This window comes from Stegastes partitus, unplaced genomic scaffold, assembly GCF_000690725.1.
Source record: "Stegastes partitus isolate 25-593 unplaced genomic scaffold, Stegastes_partitus-1.0.2 Scaffold570, whole genome shotgun sequence".
Taxonomy (NCBI): domain Eukaryota; kingdom Metazoa; phylum Chordata; class Actinopteri; family Pomacentridae; genus Stegastes; species Stegastes partitus.
Window position 1 is genome coordinate 76,664 of NW_007578301.1, and position 17,187 is coordinate 93,850.

General features: G+C 40.2%; 1 protein-coding gene across 1 annotated transcript in view; it reads left to right on the forward strand.

The window, feature by feature from the left end:
• The window catches only part of pear1 (platelet endothelial aggregation receptor 1), a 106,160-nt gene that overhangs the window by 37,565 nt on the left and 51,408 nt on the right, over window positions 1–17,187 (forward strand). The window contains exons 2-4 of the mRNA XM_008288690.1: window positions 659–769; window positions 9,844–9,945; window positions 10,018–10,118. Coding sequence (XP_008286912.1) covers window positions 659–769; window positions 9,844–9,945; window positions 10,018–10,118 — 314 coding nt within the window. The remainder of the gene's footprint in view (window positions 1–658; window positions 770–9,843; window positions 9,946–10,017; window positions 10,119–17,187) is intronic.

Sequence of the window (17,187 nt, forward strand, 5' to 3'; positions counted from 1 at the left end):
GATTGATAGGGGTCAGGATGAATTTGGGAGTCACATTTCTTGATTCTGATCCCTCTGTCTCCGTCTCATTTTCCGTCCAACGCTCCCGCTCTGCCTCTGCTGTCCCGTCTGCTACCTCCTGATGCCTGAGTTTTATGTTCTCCATCGAGGCGGAGGGGAGCTCAGCGGGGAGCAGACGGCATTGTGCTTGAGTCTGGCAGTTTGCCTCACCTCTGCTGAGCGTATAATGAACTTTTTTTTACAGTCAGAGGGTAAATCTTAACTGCAATTTATAGGTGCCCAGAACCAGTTCTCAATGAATGTTTCCATACAGCATGCTGCGAAATCTTCATTATAGGAAATAAAAACAAAAACAATGAATGTAAACCTCCAGTTGGATCACATTTTCCACTTTGGGCTTATTGCTGTGTTTCAAGGCTGCACAGATTTGTCACTGGCTGAGATATGTTACTTTTCTATGGATGTTCAAAAACATTCTTCTGTTACAAACAAACTTTATAAGCTTGCACGTTTGTTTGCAGTTAATTTGTGTCAGTCTGCTGTATTTTTTTTCTATAAAAACAGGAATATTTTTGGCCTTGTGCCATCCCTGCTAAAATGTTTAAGCTTTTTTCTTTTGCAGTCCTATGTAAATGTCTGTTCTTTTGTTTCCCCTCAGGACGATGCCGACTCTGCAGAGCTCTGCAGTCCTGCTGCTTTTCAGCTTTCTCATTGGCCTGAGCTGCTCCCTGAACCCGAGAGACCCCAATGTGTGCAGCCTGTGGGAGAGGTGAGGCCTGTTTGACTGGGACTGAACAAACAATAGCTGTTGTTAATGACATGAAATGAATCATATCTTCTCCAGCACTGCATGTGTACAAGTTGATGAAAGCTTGCAGTTTACAGGACTCAGGAGGGTTAGTGGTCAGACAAGAAAATCATCACAGGGAATAGAGACACAACTGTTATGTACTCACTCTGTAGATGTGGAGGATTAAGTGTCTTTGTCACAAAAAGAAATCTAAACTCAGCCAGTTTTTGCTCTTTTACTTTTGTAATCAGATTAGCCAAAATGTTATTGTCAAACCTTGGTCTTTCTTTGTTTTACTTGGTATATTTTGTCCATTCCAAGTGCCATTTTTTTCCGTTTTTGTGGAAGTAAATCAGGCTCATCCGATTTTGAATTTTAAAAGCTGTTGAATTTCTAACATTGAATTTTGTTGCCATTGAAATTATGCTTGCGAATTTTAAAAGCTGTTGAATTTCTAACTTTGAATTTTGTTGCCATCAAAATTGTGTATGTGAATTATTTTGTCTGAATTTAGCCCATCTAAGTTTCAATAAGTCAGAATTTCAGGCGTAAAAATTTGAATCCATGAAAATTTGAAGGTGCTCAAATTTAACAGGTCCAATTCGATGGTGCTCAAATTCAGCAGATTCAAAATTCACTGCATAAAAAATTCACTTTTCGCATCTGGGGACTTAGACATAAACAATCAATTCTGGCCGAAGTCGATCCAGTGCCCAGCCAATCAAGTTACGCTCCTCTGGTCATGTGACGCACACGGTTGAACGCAGAGGATGACGTCATCAGCTATGGTGACAACCAGGGGTAACGGTGGCGCTTGGGTGTGTATATTAACCCTTTATTTGTCTTCTGTGTCGTTTATTTTTTGAGAGTCAGTAACTGGTAATGCAGGATACATTTCTTAAGAACCGAATTTATTGGATAATATCCATGAGGAGCTTTTAACGACTTACATTGGTTACAGTTTAGCTAGCACGGCTAAAGTTGTGCCACTTAAGCGAAAGTTTATTCTACTGAGTACAGAGGCACCAAATATGAGTTTATGTCAAGGTCTGACTGATCAAAAACAGTTAGAACGTCACACTGACAGCACGTTCAGCACCTCGATACCTGAGTATCAATTTTACAAGCACATAAATGGACGGACATATGTACGCGATGTGTGATGGATGCGCCAGAAAATGCAGTTAAGATAGAGTACTGTAAAGAACCTGGTCACCTAGAAAACGAAATTAGGCTATGCAACCCTTTGTTTATTTTAGGTGTTTTTTTGCTCTGGTTGATGTTTTGGTTTGTTTCATTGCAAATTAATCTTGTTATTGAAAGGTTTTAAACTATGTAGTCAAAGTAAATACAATGGTGAGCAAACAGCTTGAAATGAGCTGCCCTAGAAGACTCTGTTCATAGCTGACCATTCAAGATTTCAAGGCCTTTATTTATCACACACACAATTATAAAGAGTATAGCACACAGTGAAATGCATTATGCACCTGTTCCAGACCGAACCAATAATAACAAGAAGAAGAAGAAAGAATAAAACACACAAGAGACAGATAGATAGATAGATAGATAGATAGATAGATAGAAATGAGCAAAATAAATAAATCAAAGTGTCAATTCTTCTCACACCGTGGTATAAAAGGCGTTATTGTACAATGATTGTAATAAATGCAGCTCATTTTCAACTGTTGCCTGTTTAGTATGTGTACCTTCCTAAAGTCTGTTTCAACAGAAGCGTCTAGTGTCACAGTCCAGTCTTTCAGTCAAGTCAGTGGTAGTTTGCATGATATAACTTTTTTTCTCTGTTCTAGGAAGTGTTGCTAAATCATCTGTTTGGAAGTTTGGAAGACTTTATATTATTTCCTTTGTTCTCATTTGGAGCATATTATGGGACGCATGCCTCTGGATCCGGATCACCTGCACTCGAGAACAGTGTTTTTAAATGTTTTATCCAGTCAAGTTTGGTGTGTATATATATACACACATATATGTGTGTGTGTGTACGTATGTGACCCATCTGCACGAAATCAGTCGCATTGTGCCTCGGGCTGTATCATACATACAGCCTGAATTACGTTAACACATGATGAAACATTGATTTTGAGTTTTTTACTTAGGTTGATCGATTTAGTTGTTTTCTACATGTCGGTAACATATATTATTACAGCGCATAATAATGTAACATTTCATATCGCTGTCAAATACCATCAGCGTACATGAGCGGTAACACCAGAAAGAAGCCGCAGAAATCACTTGTGTGCAGGCGCCACGAGCAATGTGTCATTGCCAGCCAATTGTGTCCCGTGATTTGCGTCATGTGGTAGCAACATGCTGCTTTTGTTTACGCGTAATAGTCCATTGTGTCAAGGTGCAATGCGACTGTTTTCGTGCAGATGGTCACATGTATACACACAAAGTTGAGATTGGCTGTTTTGTAACATTGCAAAGCACATTCACTAATGAGAAGATAAAATCAGTGCAGTCCAGTTCATTTTTAACTCCTGCTTGCATACATTGTTCATCGGAATATTTTAAACTTCAGATACATTAAATGTATGCCAGAAACACGAATACTTAAACCAGATAACTAGTCAGGTGAGTTGGTAGAACAGGTAAGGAAGGGATTCCAACCGTGCACTTGATTTTTTTCAGTCAAGTTTAACTAACTATATAACTACATATAACAAATCTTGTCTGGCAAGTGCAAGTATAGCCCAGGATGTCACCCTCACACAAGACCAAATCCTGTCTAGCAGGTGAAAATACAGGCCAGGATGTCACTGTTAAAAGATATGTAGTCCTTGTAATGTCCTGGGAGGCGCAAGGTCTCACAGCAGGTGGAGAGTGGGGTATCGGCCCTTCACTACCTCTATGGAGAGAGTTCTTGGTAGAATCTCCCATCGAATCCAGAACTTGACTCAGTTCAGGTCAGTTCAAACAGTTTCAACCATTTCCTCAGCACTAAACCCTGCAATAACACTTATCATCAACTCCTCACTTGCTACGGGTGTGTTTCCTGCTACATTTAAGTAAGCTCGAGTCACTCCAATACTAAAAAAAAACTACACTCGACCCAGCCCAGGTTGAAAACTACAGACGGGTTTCACTACTGCCCTTCCTGTCTAAACTACTTGAACTCGAACTGTCTTCAACCAAGTCTCTACTTTCCTTTGTGACAACAATCTGTATGACCCGTATCAGTCTGGTTTTAAACGGAGTCACTCTACTGAGACTGCACTCCTATCTGTAACAGAATCACTGCGTTCTGCTAGAGCTGCTGGACAGTCTTCAGCTCTATTGCTGCTAGATCTGTCAGCTGTCTGTGACACGGTTAACTACCACACACTCCTCTCCACACTCACTGAGCTGGGCATCTCAGGTTCTGCCCGCTGCTGGTTTGTGTCCTACCTCTCAGGAAGACACTTAAGAGTATGGAGGGGAGAAGTGTTCAAACCACACAGCCTATCCACAGGGGTTCCTCAAGGGTCAGTGCTTGGTCCACTTCTCCTCAACCTCACTCGGTGCAATAATCCAAGCCCATGGTTTCTCATATCATTGTTATGCTGATGATACTCAGCTCTTCCTGTCTTTCACCTCAGATGACCACACGGTCTCTGCCTGGATCTCATCATGCCTTGCAGACATCTTGGGATGGATGAAAAAACGCCACCTTCAACTCAACCTCTCTAAGACTGAACTCCTTGTCATCCCAGCCAGTTCCTCTCTACAACAACGGATCAACATCCAGCTTGATTCGACCCAACTCAAAACCACAAAATCTGCTAGAAACTTGGGTGTAATGATAGAAGACCAACTAACCTTCAAGGTTCATGTTGCCTCTGTTGCTCGGTCATGTCGATTTGCTCTGTACAACATCAGGAAGATCAGACCTTTCCTGTCTGAACATGCAGCACAACTCCTGGTACAAGCTCTAATAATATCATGTATTGACTACTGCAACTGGCAGGCCTCCCTGCATCCACGGTCAAACCTCTGCACATGATCCAAAATGCAGCAGCATGTCTGATTTTCAACCAGCCAAAAACAGCACGTCACCCAGCTGTTCAGATCGCTTCACTGGCTTCCAGTTGCTGCAAACACAAAATTCAAAACCCTGACACTTGCTTACAAAGCCACAACAAGAACAGCTCCCTCCTACCCGAACTCTCTCATGCAGATCTACACTCCCGCTCACTACGCTCGACCAACAAAAACGGCCTGATACAACCACTGCAACAGGGCCGAGGTTGATAGCTAGACTCTTCTCTGTGGTTCCGCAGTGGTGGAATGAGTTACCAAACTCTGTTCAATCTGCTGACTCCCTCTCAGTCTTTAGGAAAAGACTAAAGACCCAGCTCTTCACTGAATACTTTTGCACTTGACTGCCCGAAAACAAACATAAAAAATAAAAAAAATTAAAAAATCCAATTACCTCCGACACAGCCTGCTATTTGCATCAACCCCCAATCACACTTGAATTTGTTCTATGGCACTTATCTAGATTGTTTTCTCCTGACTAGATCCTTGCTTGTGTTGTAACTGCTCTCAGATGTATGTCGCTTTGGATAAAAGCGTGTGCTAAATGAAATTGTAGAATTGTAAATTCTAGTTCAGATGGTGTTGCTGTGGAGTGGATTAAAATGGATTGAGTAAATGGCTACAGCAAATCAAAAAAAAAAATCTCACTTTACCAATTATCCAAATAAAAACTAGAAAAGCCCTCGGAGAGCGCAGACCTCTGCCAAGCAGCTCATTTCCATCATATTGTGATTTCCAGCCAATGTTAAAGTCCTGCATTCATTTTATCTACACTATTAGATTCATGGATAATCAAAACATACATTTAGCATTTGAATTAACATTGATATGATTAATAACAAGCTGACGGAGTGATGAACGGTCGTTCTGTACTCTCAAACATTTTGACAGGAGGCATGTAGAGTCATTTTTAATGTCACAACGTGGTTATGAACTTATCTGTCAGTAGCTCCGCTCAGCCCACTCCTGCAATGCTAGCTGGCTGCAGCTTACTCCTGTACTACGTGAAGACAGAGGTGAGGACTAAGGACTGAATAGAGTCAGAACTCCATCTAGTAGACAAACAGTGTAACGACAGCATTCTGCACAACTGTGACACGTCACAGCATTTACTGTTTTATGAGAAAATAACCAGATGGTAAAAAGGAGCATCACCAAAATATAATCATCTGTTCAATGTGGTATTATCAACATTTTATGAAAATTTCATGAAAATCTGATTTTATGTTTTTGAGTTATCTTGCTAACAAACAGATGACCGTCGTCCTCTGCGTTCAACCGTGCACGTCACATGACCAGAGGAGCGTAACTTGATTGGCTGGGCATTGGATCGACTTCTGCCAGAATTGATTGTTTATGTCTAAGTCCCCAGATGTGAAAAGTGAATTTTTTATACAGTGAATTTTGAACCTGTTGAATTTGAGCACCTTCAAATTTCCATGGATTCGAATTTTTTACACCTGAAATTCTGACTTATTGAAACTTAGATGGGCTAAATTCAGACAAAATAATTCACATACACAATTTTGATGGCAACAAAATTCAAAGTTAGAAATTCAACAGCTTTTAAAATTCGCAAGCATAATTTCAATGGCAACAAAATTCAATGTTAGAAATTCAGCAGCTTTTAAAATTCAAAATCGGATGAGCCTGATTTGCTTCCATACGTTTTGTCATGCCCTGTTATTGTAGGCTGTGTTTGTGATCCATACAATGTGATCACATGAAATAAATGAAAAGAGATAGCTCATTGGCTACCAGATTCAGAGACTGTTAAAGTAAACCAAATTTTTCTTTGTTTAAAATATTCAGTTTTGGACTTTTTATTCATTATTTGATAGTATAGTAAAGAGAGAGCAGGTAATGACAATCAATAAACCTAAGTAAGTCTGACTCCTGGATGTAGACTTTGTGTACAATTCTGCCATTTCCGCTGCACATTTCACACAGAATTCTGTTTTTGTTTGCAAAATCCCAAGCAGCAATTTACATGCTGGAACTTTCAAGAACTGTGGAGAATTTATAGCAAAAAGACAGTTCTGCTTGTTCATTTCGTGACTTTTTGTTTTTTGAATTATCCACTTTAATCCCAGTGTTTGCCTGCCTGCATGCAAATGTTCCAAAAAAACAAAACAAGCTCCTCCTGACGCTATTTTGCAGGGACTCCATCGCTGCATCCTGGGCTCAACACTGCCAACGACAACTGATCGGTTTAAATACAATTATACAAATACGAGCAAGAGTATTTTCCCACTATAGTGGAATGATTATGATGAGGTGCAGCTAGACCATTCTACAGTTCAGGCTCACTTTTCAAAATCTAAATTTAAATCCACTATGTAAGTGGGTGGTGCTCATTTCCAGTGGGGTGTACTTGCACATTGTATAAGTAAATTGTACCACAGAAGTGAAGTCCAAATATAGCAAACTTCCATGTTTTGTTTACTACATAGAACTAGCGTTACATACAGTAACAACTATTCGTCATTTTGGGGCACTAAAAGTTGCGCCGCGCTTCCACACAGTTTTGTTTGATTTCCGTAATTCCTTATTCTACTTTCTATGGCCCCTGGTGTGTAACATAAGTAAAATGCATTCCTTCCTGGATGGATGAAAACCTTTCCATAGCCATTGGAGAATCTAAGTTAATGAGTTTTTACCATCCAGTGAAGAAGTTGTCCTGAGAGGTACGGCGCCAGATTAGTGAAATATCTTGTTACTAGAAGTGCAAACCATTGTGCACATAGTTGGGCTTGCACTTGTTAAACTAGCTAAAGCAGATTAATTTGTTCTTCCAAATTCCAAATCAATGTGCTCTCTCCAAAATCCAGTACAGCAGTTTGAGTTTTTTACCGTGTTCGAAGCAAATTCCGGACTATAAACACGGATGTTCTCATAGGAATGAATGGACTTCCAGTCCACTCACAGTGCTATGTGGAAATGAGGGTGGATAAAGGGAGGAGGTGGGTTGGTAGGGATGGAGGGTGGCTGGAAGGAGGATGTGGGTGGGCAGGGAGGATGGATGGAGGGGGGATGTGGGTGGGTAGAGGGGGAGGGTAGAGCCTATGGGGATGGGTGGGCAGGGAGGAAGGTAGGACATGGGTGGATGGGGTCAGTGGATCCCTGGTGTCCGGGGTGAGCGCCTGGGCATTGGGGTGAGAGCTGGCCCATGCCGGGTGGCTGCCTGGGGTGGCCTGGTCCTCCCAGGCTCTTGGTCGGCCTTCTGCCTGGAATGGGGCGGTGGGGGTGGGTCTTGGGCTCGTGGTGGGCTCTGGCTGCGGTCTTTCTCTTCTGCCATCTGGGGGGATGCGTGTTCGCCTCAGTGTGTGGTGGCTGGGATTCGCACTCCGGGATTGCTGCTGATAGCCCGGGTCTTGGGGTTCTCCTGGTTTGCATCTGTCCTTCGCAAGGGCTCGGTTGCCCTCGCATGTTGCACTCGCATGGTTGCACTCATGTTTGAACACTCCTCACCCCACACATTCTTAAAATGACATGGGATTGTCTGTACTGATATCTACCTTTGTTTGCTTTGCTTATTTCATTTCTTTATTTCTTCTGACATATGAAGTTTGCTTTTGTTTTTTTCTTTTGTGTTTCTTTGCCTACTCTCATCAATGTGTGCATGTATAGATCTGTATAGATTTCTCAGCTTCCGCATCCCTTGCAGGTGCTCTTGATGATTGTCAGCCCTGTTTTCCCGCGAAAGTCGTCAGATCGTCTCTGCTGTGTGTCAATACGGGTATCGATAGATTGTGGTGTATTTGTTTTCTTTTGTTTTCTTCTACTTTCCTTTCACTCTTTCTCGCACTTCTTTGGACTGTACACTTTTCTTTTTCCTCTTTCAGGTTCAGCAATATGACATGCAATTTAGTAAGAAGCCAGCATCCAAAATAAATTAACGAAATAAAACAAAATGAATACATACATAAATAAATAAAAATCAGACTATCAAGAGGGGCCTTATATTCGTAAAGCTCCCCTTAGCAAAGTAAATCTGTTCAGCACAACACAGCACTCAGGTCATCATTCAGCTTGCTATGATATGGACCGGACACGTTAAAAAGAAGAAGAAAAAAAAGAAAAAGGAAATGAGGCCTTCACATTGTGGTTGAAGCTGCCCATTTTATACCTTCAAATAAACAATTATTAACAAAATGATCAGGAAAACAAGCACTTGAACAAACATCACACCAGCATATTGTGATGGAAATAGATGTGGGGAAATTTTATTTTAGCTGTACTTTGAATTTGCCAACAAGGTGGAGGCGGGGCTTAGGCCTGATATTGCAGCCAGCCACCAGGGGGCGATAGAGATTATTTAGCTTTATATTTATTTTCAATTTTAGCAAATTTTATTATGTATTTTTATTTTGTTGAGCAGAATTTTAAGAAGTGACATTTCGTAAGTAGCACTAACTACTCTTTATGCGGGTGATAACTTCCAGGACTGGTCAAACTATTGACCTGATGAGGGCACTAATAAATGTATCACATTTAATAACAGTCCATCCAATAGCTGTTGAAGCATTTCACTGAAAACCACAAATTTAAGTCATCAAAGTCATTAGGCCTCATCCTCTGAGAACCACAAATGTCTGCACATTTTTTTTCCTCCACAATCTATTCAACAGATGTTGAGATATTTCACAGGAAAAGTGAAAACCTGCTGGTGGCATTACCGGAAAGGTCAGCACAGGATCGCCGAAGTTAGGATTACAATTCAGTCTGTTAGGATCCGTTCTGAAGGAGTCATGGATATCTGAGCCACACTTCACTATTCATCCAACAACTTAAATATTTCTCTAAAACTCAAGGTCAAACATCAGTGGATCATTCAGATGAGTAGGCTTTGAAATATCTACACAACTGGTCCTCAAAAAACAGTTTGGACCAAAGTAGGGGAATGACACCACTAATCTTAACCTTACCCTTTCAGGTAACTGCCTTCTTCAAAAGTGAAATTAACCTGTTTTCTTTGCAGATATGGTAAAGTAGCTCTTGTATGCTCTGTTTTTCAGCTTCACCACCTCAGTCAAAGAGTCCTACTCACATCCGTATGACCACGTGACCGAGGAGCCCTGCTCGGACCCTCAGACCTCCTACAGATGTCTGCGCCACAGGTAGCAACACCGCGATTCACTTCCTGCCGTCAGAGAGTCAGAGCATCGTGTCTGACTGTGTTATTCTTTCAGGATCACCTACAAAACCGCCTACAGGCAGGCGGTGAAGACAGACTACCGTAAGAGATACCAGTGCTGTCCAGGTTACTACGAGAGCGGAGACAAATGTGTTCGTAAGTAACGTCAAAAATCTTTCCTTTACGTTACTATCTGGCTGCAGAGATTCTGAGATGGTACAGTAGAAGGAAACTAGACTTCTTTCTTTGGTTCTTGAAGGCGTTCCTCAGTTCTGATTGACTAGTAGGGAGTGCGAGCTATTCATTAACACCTCTACAAGTCAAGTTAATTCTCATAATTAACCATGCTGCAGATATTTCTATTAGCTAGGTAAAGTAATTTCTAAACAGGTAGAGTCTCAGCTATATTATTACATTTGTGAGGCTGATCTCCAACGACACTGTAGGGTCTCAGCCTTAATATGTGTTATAATCGGTTAAAGTAGTATTTTATAAATGAAATAAAAGGTAAAAATGGTTCAACACTGTAACATTCATAATCATAACCCATAAACAGCAGCATCTATCTGTAAAATTATATTTTTAGCAGATTCATACACAGAAAAACAGTGCAGCTTTACAGTCACACATTGTAAAAGAAGAAGTAGTAACTATTTCTAAAAGTGGACGTTATTTGCAGTTTTGGTCCATTTGATTTATTTATTTATTTTTGCCAATAACGTTTCAGCAAATTTTTTTTTTCTGTGAATTTTCTAGTTATTATCTGAAATTTAACAAAATGGGGAGAATCTGTAAAATATCTGTACATTGTCCAAGAAATAAAAAACTCTTTGGGGGCATCAAAAATCCCACGTTGCTTGAAAAACCCTGCTTCACACCTGCTTTCACACAAATCTGTCACTACTGCAAAGAATTTCACAGTAAACACAACTCAGTTTGCACATGTATATGTGCTGTAGTAACTTTAATTTACTGCACTGGTCTGACTTCATAAACCAGATTCATCATCAAGGTTTTCTTTGTTATTTTATCTGAAGTAATCCATCAAACAACCTATAATTCTGATGCATGTTTGGAAGCCAACGTGCACACAGTCCCTGCCGAAACAAAGCAATGTGATGCTGAATTTGATTATGCTGGAGGAATACTATCAGCAGTAGTTGAGTGCAACAGCAGAAATCTTGCCAGGATTGTGGTTTGTCAGTAAAACAATGACACACAGTAACTCATTCTCATTACTCACAGTGAGCGGGGGCTTTTCTTCAGTTCCAGTGGACTTCGTCAATATGAGCAGCACGTGGCACATGAATAACCAAAATTATGGGTTCAGTTCCCACTGGAGCTTCACGTGCTGCTGGCAGTAATTTCTGGAATTTTAAAGCAAAACATATTAAAGATATTTTCATTTCGGGATTTCGCATCCTTTCAGCAACTTTTATTTCATCAGCTAAGCATCTGCTGAGTTCAGAGTTGTGGCACCTCAAGGCAAAACCTACAACATATGAATATTATTTTTTGTATGAATTCTTGTCTAAACTGAGTGTGACTTTAACAACACAGCACAAGTGTTTTTGCAAAAATAAAGTAGCCAAAGCTCCTTTTTTCAATAGTGGTTAAATCTTCCATTAAATTTCAGATAGTCAATAGGATGACAGGTTTACAAAATATCATGTCACAGCTTAGGTTTAGAGCGAGCTGACAGATTAGTGACGCTTTATTAGCCATTACATCACTTTTTTGTTGTATTTTAGACGCTTTAGTGTGGATGCATGTAAGTCATTTTGGTTTAGTGTTTCCATGATAGACATTTGGATTTATTTTTGTGACGTGTTTTGAATGTGCATGTTAAATGTTGTCACTTTCAAAATGTGCTAGTTGATCTACAGATTCAATGTGTTTTACAGATCCACAGATCAGTAAAAAAAAAAGAAAATCAATAGATTTGTATCAGTTATTATAATATAGTTTCATAGACTGATTATAAAAGATGGCACAGCCTCTTTTGTCTGAAAAGTGAAGCTTCAAATATGTATTCTCTCTAACAGGCAGCAGGGGCTGACTCCTCTGGTTGCAAGAATAAGTCAGATTGTGTAGAAGTCTAAGAGAAAATGATCCTTCTCACTTTCCTCAGGAAACAGTTCCTAATGAATTTATGGTCTCAGTCTGTAGTTTCTAGTCTTTTGCTATACTGCAGGGTGGTTATTTAGTCAAATATGGTCCCATTTCGAGTAAAATCGACAACAAAGCAGGGTATGTTCAAGTGTAGTTCTCAGTCAGATCCACCTCTCACTTGTTGCATTTTACTTTCAAATAACCAAAATAATGACATCCAAATGCTAAATTCAAGGCCTCAAAACACATATTTATTGTATGCATAGACCTAATAAGATAAGTTTTGTGTGTGATTTATCTAAACCTTAATCTATTTTAAGTATTTAACAGCCCATATTCTGCACGTTTACATATTTACATGTCATTTCATTTTTAGGAATCTACTAGATTATTTTTATGTGCTCTAATGTTCCAAAAACACCTTGTTTTTCTTTAATGTTCAGGGTATCTTATCTAAAACAAACAAAACAAGCCCTACGATTGTGGGCAGGATCATTATATCCTGACCTGAAAGAATGACCAGTCAGGTTAATGTGATTTTACGTAAGAACTGTGGAGCTGTGCTTATGTGGTGACGATAAAAACTCAGGTACCTGATGGTAGTGAATAAAAATACCAACTGACAAGTTATGCTGATCAAAAAACTAATATGTGCCGTGACTAAAGGGGCCAAATTCCCTTATTTTACAAAGTAAGCCAGAATTTGTCACAATCATGTTTAGCAAAAGGTTAGACTCAGTTATTGCCAACTATGAGGAACGTAATGATAACAAGACTAAAAGAGACTGTAAAATTCCCAGAAACAAATGAAGGAGTGGAATCCCCAGTGTTTCAGTTATATAAGGCGCAGATTTTCAACTCAGAATCGGTGTCTGTGTTCTTGAACCAGCCTCAGTTTGCTGAGAAAAGACTTGTAGTTCAGTAAGTGTTGTGGAAGTTTCTCTGCAACGTAACACTGAAGGAAAGAGAAACCTAAAAAAGCAGAATATAGACTCTTTAAAATACCATTTGGTGCAGTTTCACAGTCCAAAGATGTGCAGAAGTTAAAATAGATAACGGTTTGTGGAAAACTTTAGTCATTTGATGTATCAGTTTACTGACACGCTGTTATTGCCAACAGTCAGCGGTGACATACATAAATAAAGTGAAACCAAACTTCAGTTTGTGCAGGTTGAGTAAATTCTTTCCTCGCCATCACTGGATGAGCTCTGAATTGCAGGATGTTAATCACAAGGTTTCTGTGCTTTGTGCTTGAAAAACTGACATTTTGGAGGCAAACTCTCGCCGCTCAGCAGAGATAACGTGCATTTATGGTCACTCATTGTGAGTCACCATGAGTGGAAACACTGCCTCTCTGTGTACACGTTTTCTTTTGTAGTCAAACACAAAAGCCTCTGATTTTACTGATTGACACCAGAACAGCCCAGATGGAGCCAACCGGTCGCCGTTTTCAGTTTTAGAATTGAAATATCTCCTCAACATGTCATCTGTGACTCTAAGCCCACTTTCCTTGCAATGTAATGTTTTTTTAAAATCTTCTAAATACATATAATTACACTTATCTCCTTCATTTGATAGTGTGTTAGATCCCCTAAATCCTCCTCCTTCAGCATCCACATGCCTGCAAGTAAACAGAAGAAAATAATCAGCGAAATTATTGTTTATTGTGCTTAAATAGAAAGAAACGTGGTTGTCAGCCGAGAAGAAAAAAAGGTCTTTTGTGAGAAAAAAAATGAACAGACTCGAGGCAGAATTATTAGTCTCCACTTGTAAATGTGAGTTTGAGTTAACTTAATAGCAGAACCATTTGTGATGTTGGCACACACAACTGTTTAAAAAGGAAGCTTCTTGTCAGTATGAATGGCATCTTAACACTGCAGGTTTCAATTGCATGGTTGAGCCCAGCTGTCGGGCTGGCAGCTTGTACTCAGCTCGCGATGGATGGAATTAATTTAGAGGGAAAGAATGCAATTCAGCTGAATAGGTTTGTGATTGAAAGAACAACTCAGAAGTGCATCTTTGAAGCAGATTTAACAGCCACACAGCCTTTAATAAGCATTCATGTATCCTCTTTATATACAAACATGGCACATGCTGAGCTTACAAAAAAATGATATCCAAATAATTTAAAATAAAGCAGAGAAAATGATTTGTCAATTAATCAGTTAGTCAAGCGGAAGAACATTGGATTTGTTGCATTTCTCAGTTTTCTTTGGGTTTTGCTCGAACAGACAAAAGATCTGAAGACGTCATCTTGCCTCTCCATCTTTTTTTTACTGTTAGACATTTCACAAAATGCTAACGAATTAAAAAGTAAGACTGAAGTAATTTGCACGCAGTAATCTGCTTTTTTATTGTTATTTTGCGAACAGGATAAAAGATACATTAACGTTAAGTTAACATTCATTAAATATAAATAAGACCTAGCAGATTTCATGAGGTTGAAAACATAGTAGTGTTCACAGATAATGCCAAAACAGATTAATCTTGGACAGCTGCTGATGTAGCGCTTGTCATTATGAAAGTAACACCAGCAATTGTTGTACCAATGAAAATTTGGCTGGACGAGTCGGTTTAGGCACTACTGCCCAAAATAACTTCAGTTACCTGATGTGTCACCATGATTAATAGGTCATCATCAGGTTTTTTCCTATGGCCTGCTCTCGGCCCTCGGGCGTGACAACGGACTAAAGCGTGTGTCCAACAGCCAGCTAAAGTCCGAGCATTGTCCTCCTTGTCTGTGCGCGGTCGACACCCAGTAACTTTTCAACATTTACCCAAGTCCTATTGGGTATTTGCTTGTCGAATAATACATGCTTTTGCAAGACATTGTTCTCCATGCGACACACATGGGCCATATATTTCAAGTATTGAGCATAGCAAAAATCCCTTATATGACTGGTGTTGGTGATGTCCCCCAGTTTCTCGTTCGATATCTTGTAAGCCCAATCGAGCTCCCCTTCGACTTGTGAAGCTGGATCTATGCCTTTCTTTCACTGGGAGCGAGTGGGAACGTTTTTCCTGACATATCCCCCGGTCACCATCTTTCTCAGGCAGCCATTCCACACATTCTCAATCTTTTGGAGGTCGGCTGCTGACAACTGGTGAGTCTGGATTCCATATAGTAAAGACGATCTCACGCACGCAGTTATGATCTTTATACGTGTATCCAGATAGATTTCTTTATCAGTCAGACAGTGTTTCAATTCGTCCCACTTTTGAAACGCAGAAGCAATTCTCGAGTGTAGAGCGGCAGCTGACTTTTCTGTGTTCGTAATCAGATGGCCTAAGTAACAAAATTCCCTGACATTTTTAATGCTGGTGTTATATACAGAGAGTAGGGACTTCTGAACTCTGATCGACTTGCGGAGATTGAATGGCATGGTCTCTGTGTTTAGAATATGACATTTGCAACCGGAATCTTGAAAAGGCGTTGTCATATATAACAAGGATTTGACTGAGCTCTTTGATACTATTAGAGAAAATCACCACATCATCTGCGTACAACAGTACAGTCACTCTTAATTGCCCCGCTGCTGCTGCTCTCTTCCGATATTCATGAGGTGAGACTTCATTTGGTATCTGGAACTCTATCAGCACCAGTGTCTGGAAACTGCTTCTTTGTCACCTACTTTGCGCACCTCAGGACAAAGTCCATGTACACATGTGGACAAAATTGTTGGTACTCCTCGGTTAATGAAAGAAAAACCCGCAACAGTCACAGAAATAACTTGAATCTGACAAAATTACTAATAAATAAAAATTCAATGAAAATTAAGCAACGAAAATCAGACATTGCTTTTGAACCGTGGTTCGACAGAATTGTTTTAAAAAATACACTCATGAAACAGGCCTGGACAAAAATGATGGTACCCCTAGAAAAGACTGAAAATAATGTGACCATAGGGACATGTTCAATCAAGGTGTGTCCTCTAATTAGCATCACAGATGTCTACAAACTTGGAATCAGTCAGTCGGCCTATTTATAGGGTTACAGTAGTCACTGTGCTGTTTGGTGACATGGTGTGTACCGCACTAAACATGGACCAGAGGAAGCGAAGGAGAAAGCTGTCTCAGGAGATTAGAAAGAAAATTATAGACAAGCATGTTAAAGGTAAAGGCTATAAGACAATCTCCAAGCAGCTTGATGTTCCTGTGATGACAGTTGCACATATTATTCAGAAATTTAAGATCCATGGGACTGTAACCAACCTCCCTGGACATGGCCGCAGGAGGAAAATTCATGACAAATCGAAGAGACAGATAATACGAATGGTAAAAAAAAAAGAGCCTAGAACAACCTCTAAAGACATTAAAGGTGAACTCCAAGGTCAAGGCCCATCAGTGTCAGATCGCACCATCTGTTGTTGTTTGAGCCAAAGTGGACTTCATGGGAGATGACCAAGGAGGACACCATTGTTGAAAACAAATCATAAAAAAGCTAGACTGGAATTTGCCAAACTGCATGTTGACAAGCCACAAAGCTTCTGGGAGAATGTCTTATGGACAGATGAGACAAAACTGGAACTTTTTGGCAAGGCACATCAGCTGTATGTTCACAGACGCAACAACACTGTGCCTACTGTGAAACATGGAGGAGGCTCTGTTATGTTCTGGGGCTGCTTTGCTGCATCTGGCACAGGGTGTCTTGAATCTGTGCAGGGTACAATGAAATCTCAAGACAATCAAGGTATTCTAGAGAAAAATGTGCTGCCCAGTGTCAGAAAGCTTGGTCTCAGTCGCAGGTCATGGGTCTTGCAACAGGATAATGACCCAAAACACACAGCTAAAAACACCCAAGAATGGCTAAGAGGAAAACATTGGACTAGTCTGAAGTGGCCTTCTATGAACCCTGATCTAAATCCTATTGAACATCTGTGGACAGAGCTGAAACATGCTGTCTGGAGAAAGCACCCTTCAAACCTGAGACAACTGGAGCAGTCTGCTCATGAGGAGTGGGCCTACATACCTGCTGAGAGGTGCACAAGTCTCATTGACAGTTACAGAAATTGTTTGATTGCAGTGATTGCCTCAAAAGGTTGTGCAACAAAATATCAACTTTAGGGTACCATCATTTTTGTCCAGGCCTGTTTCATGAGTTTATTTTTGAAAG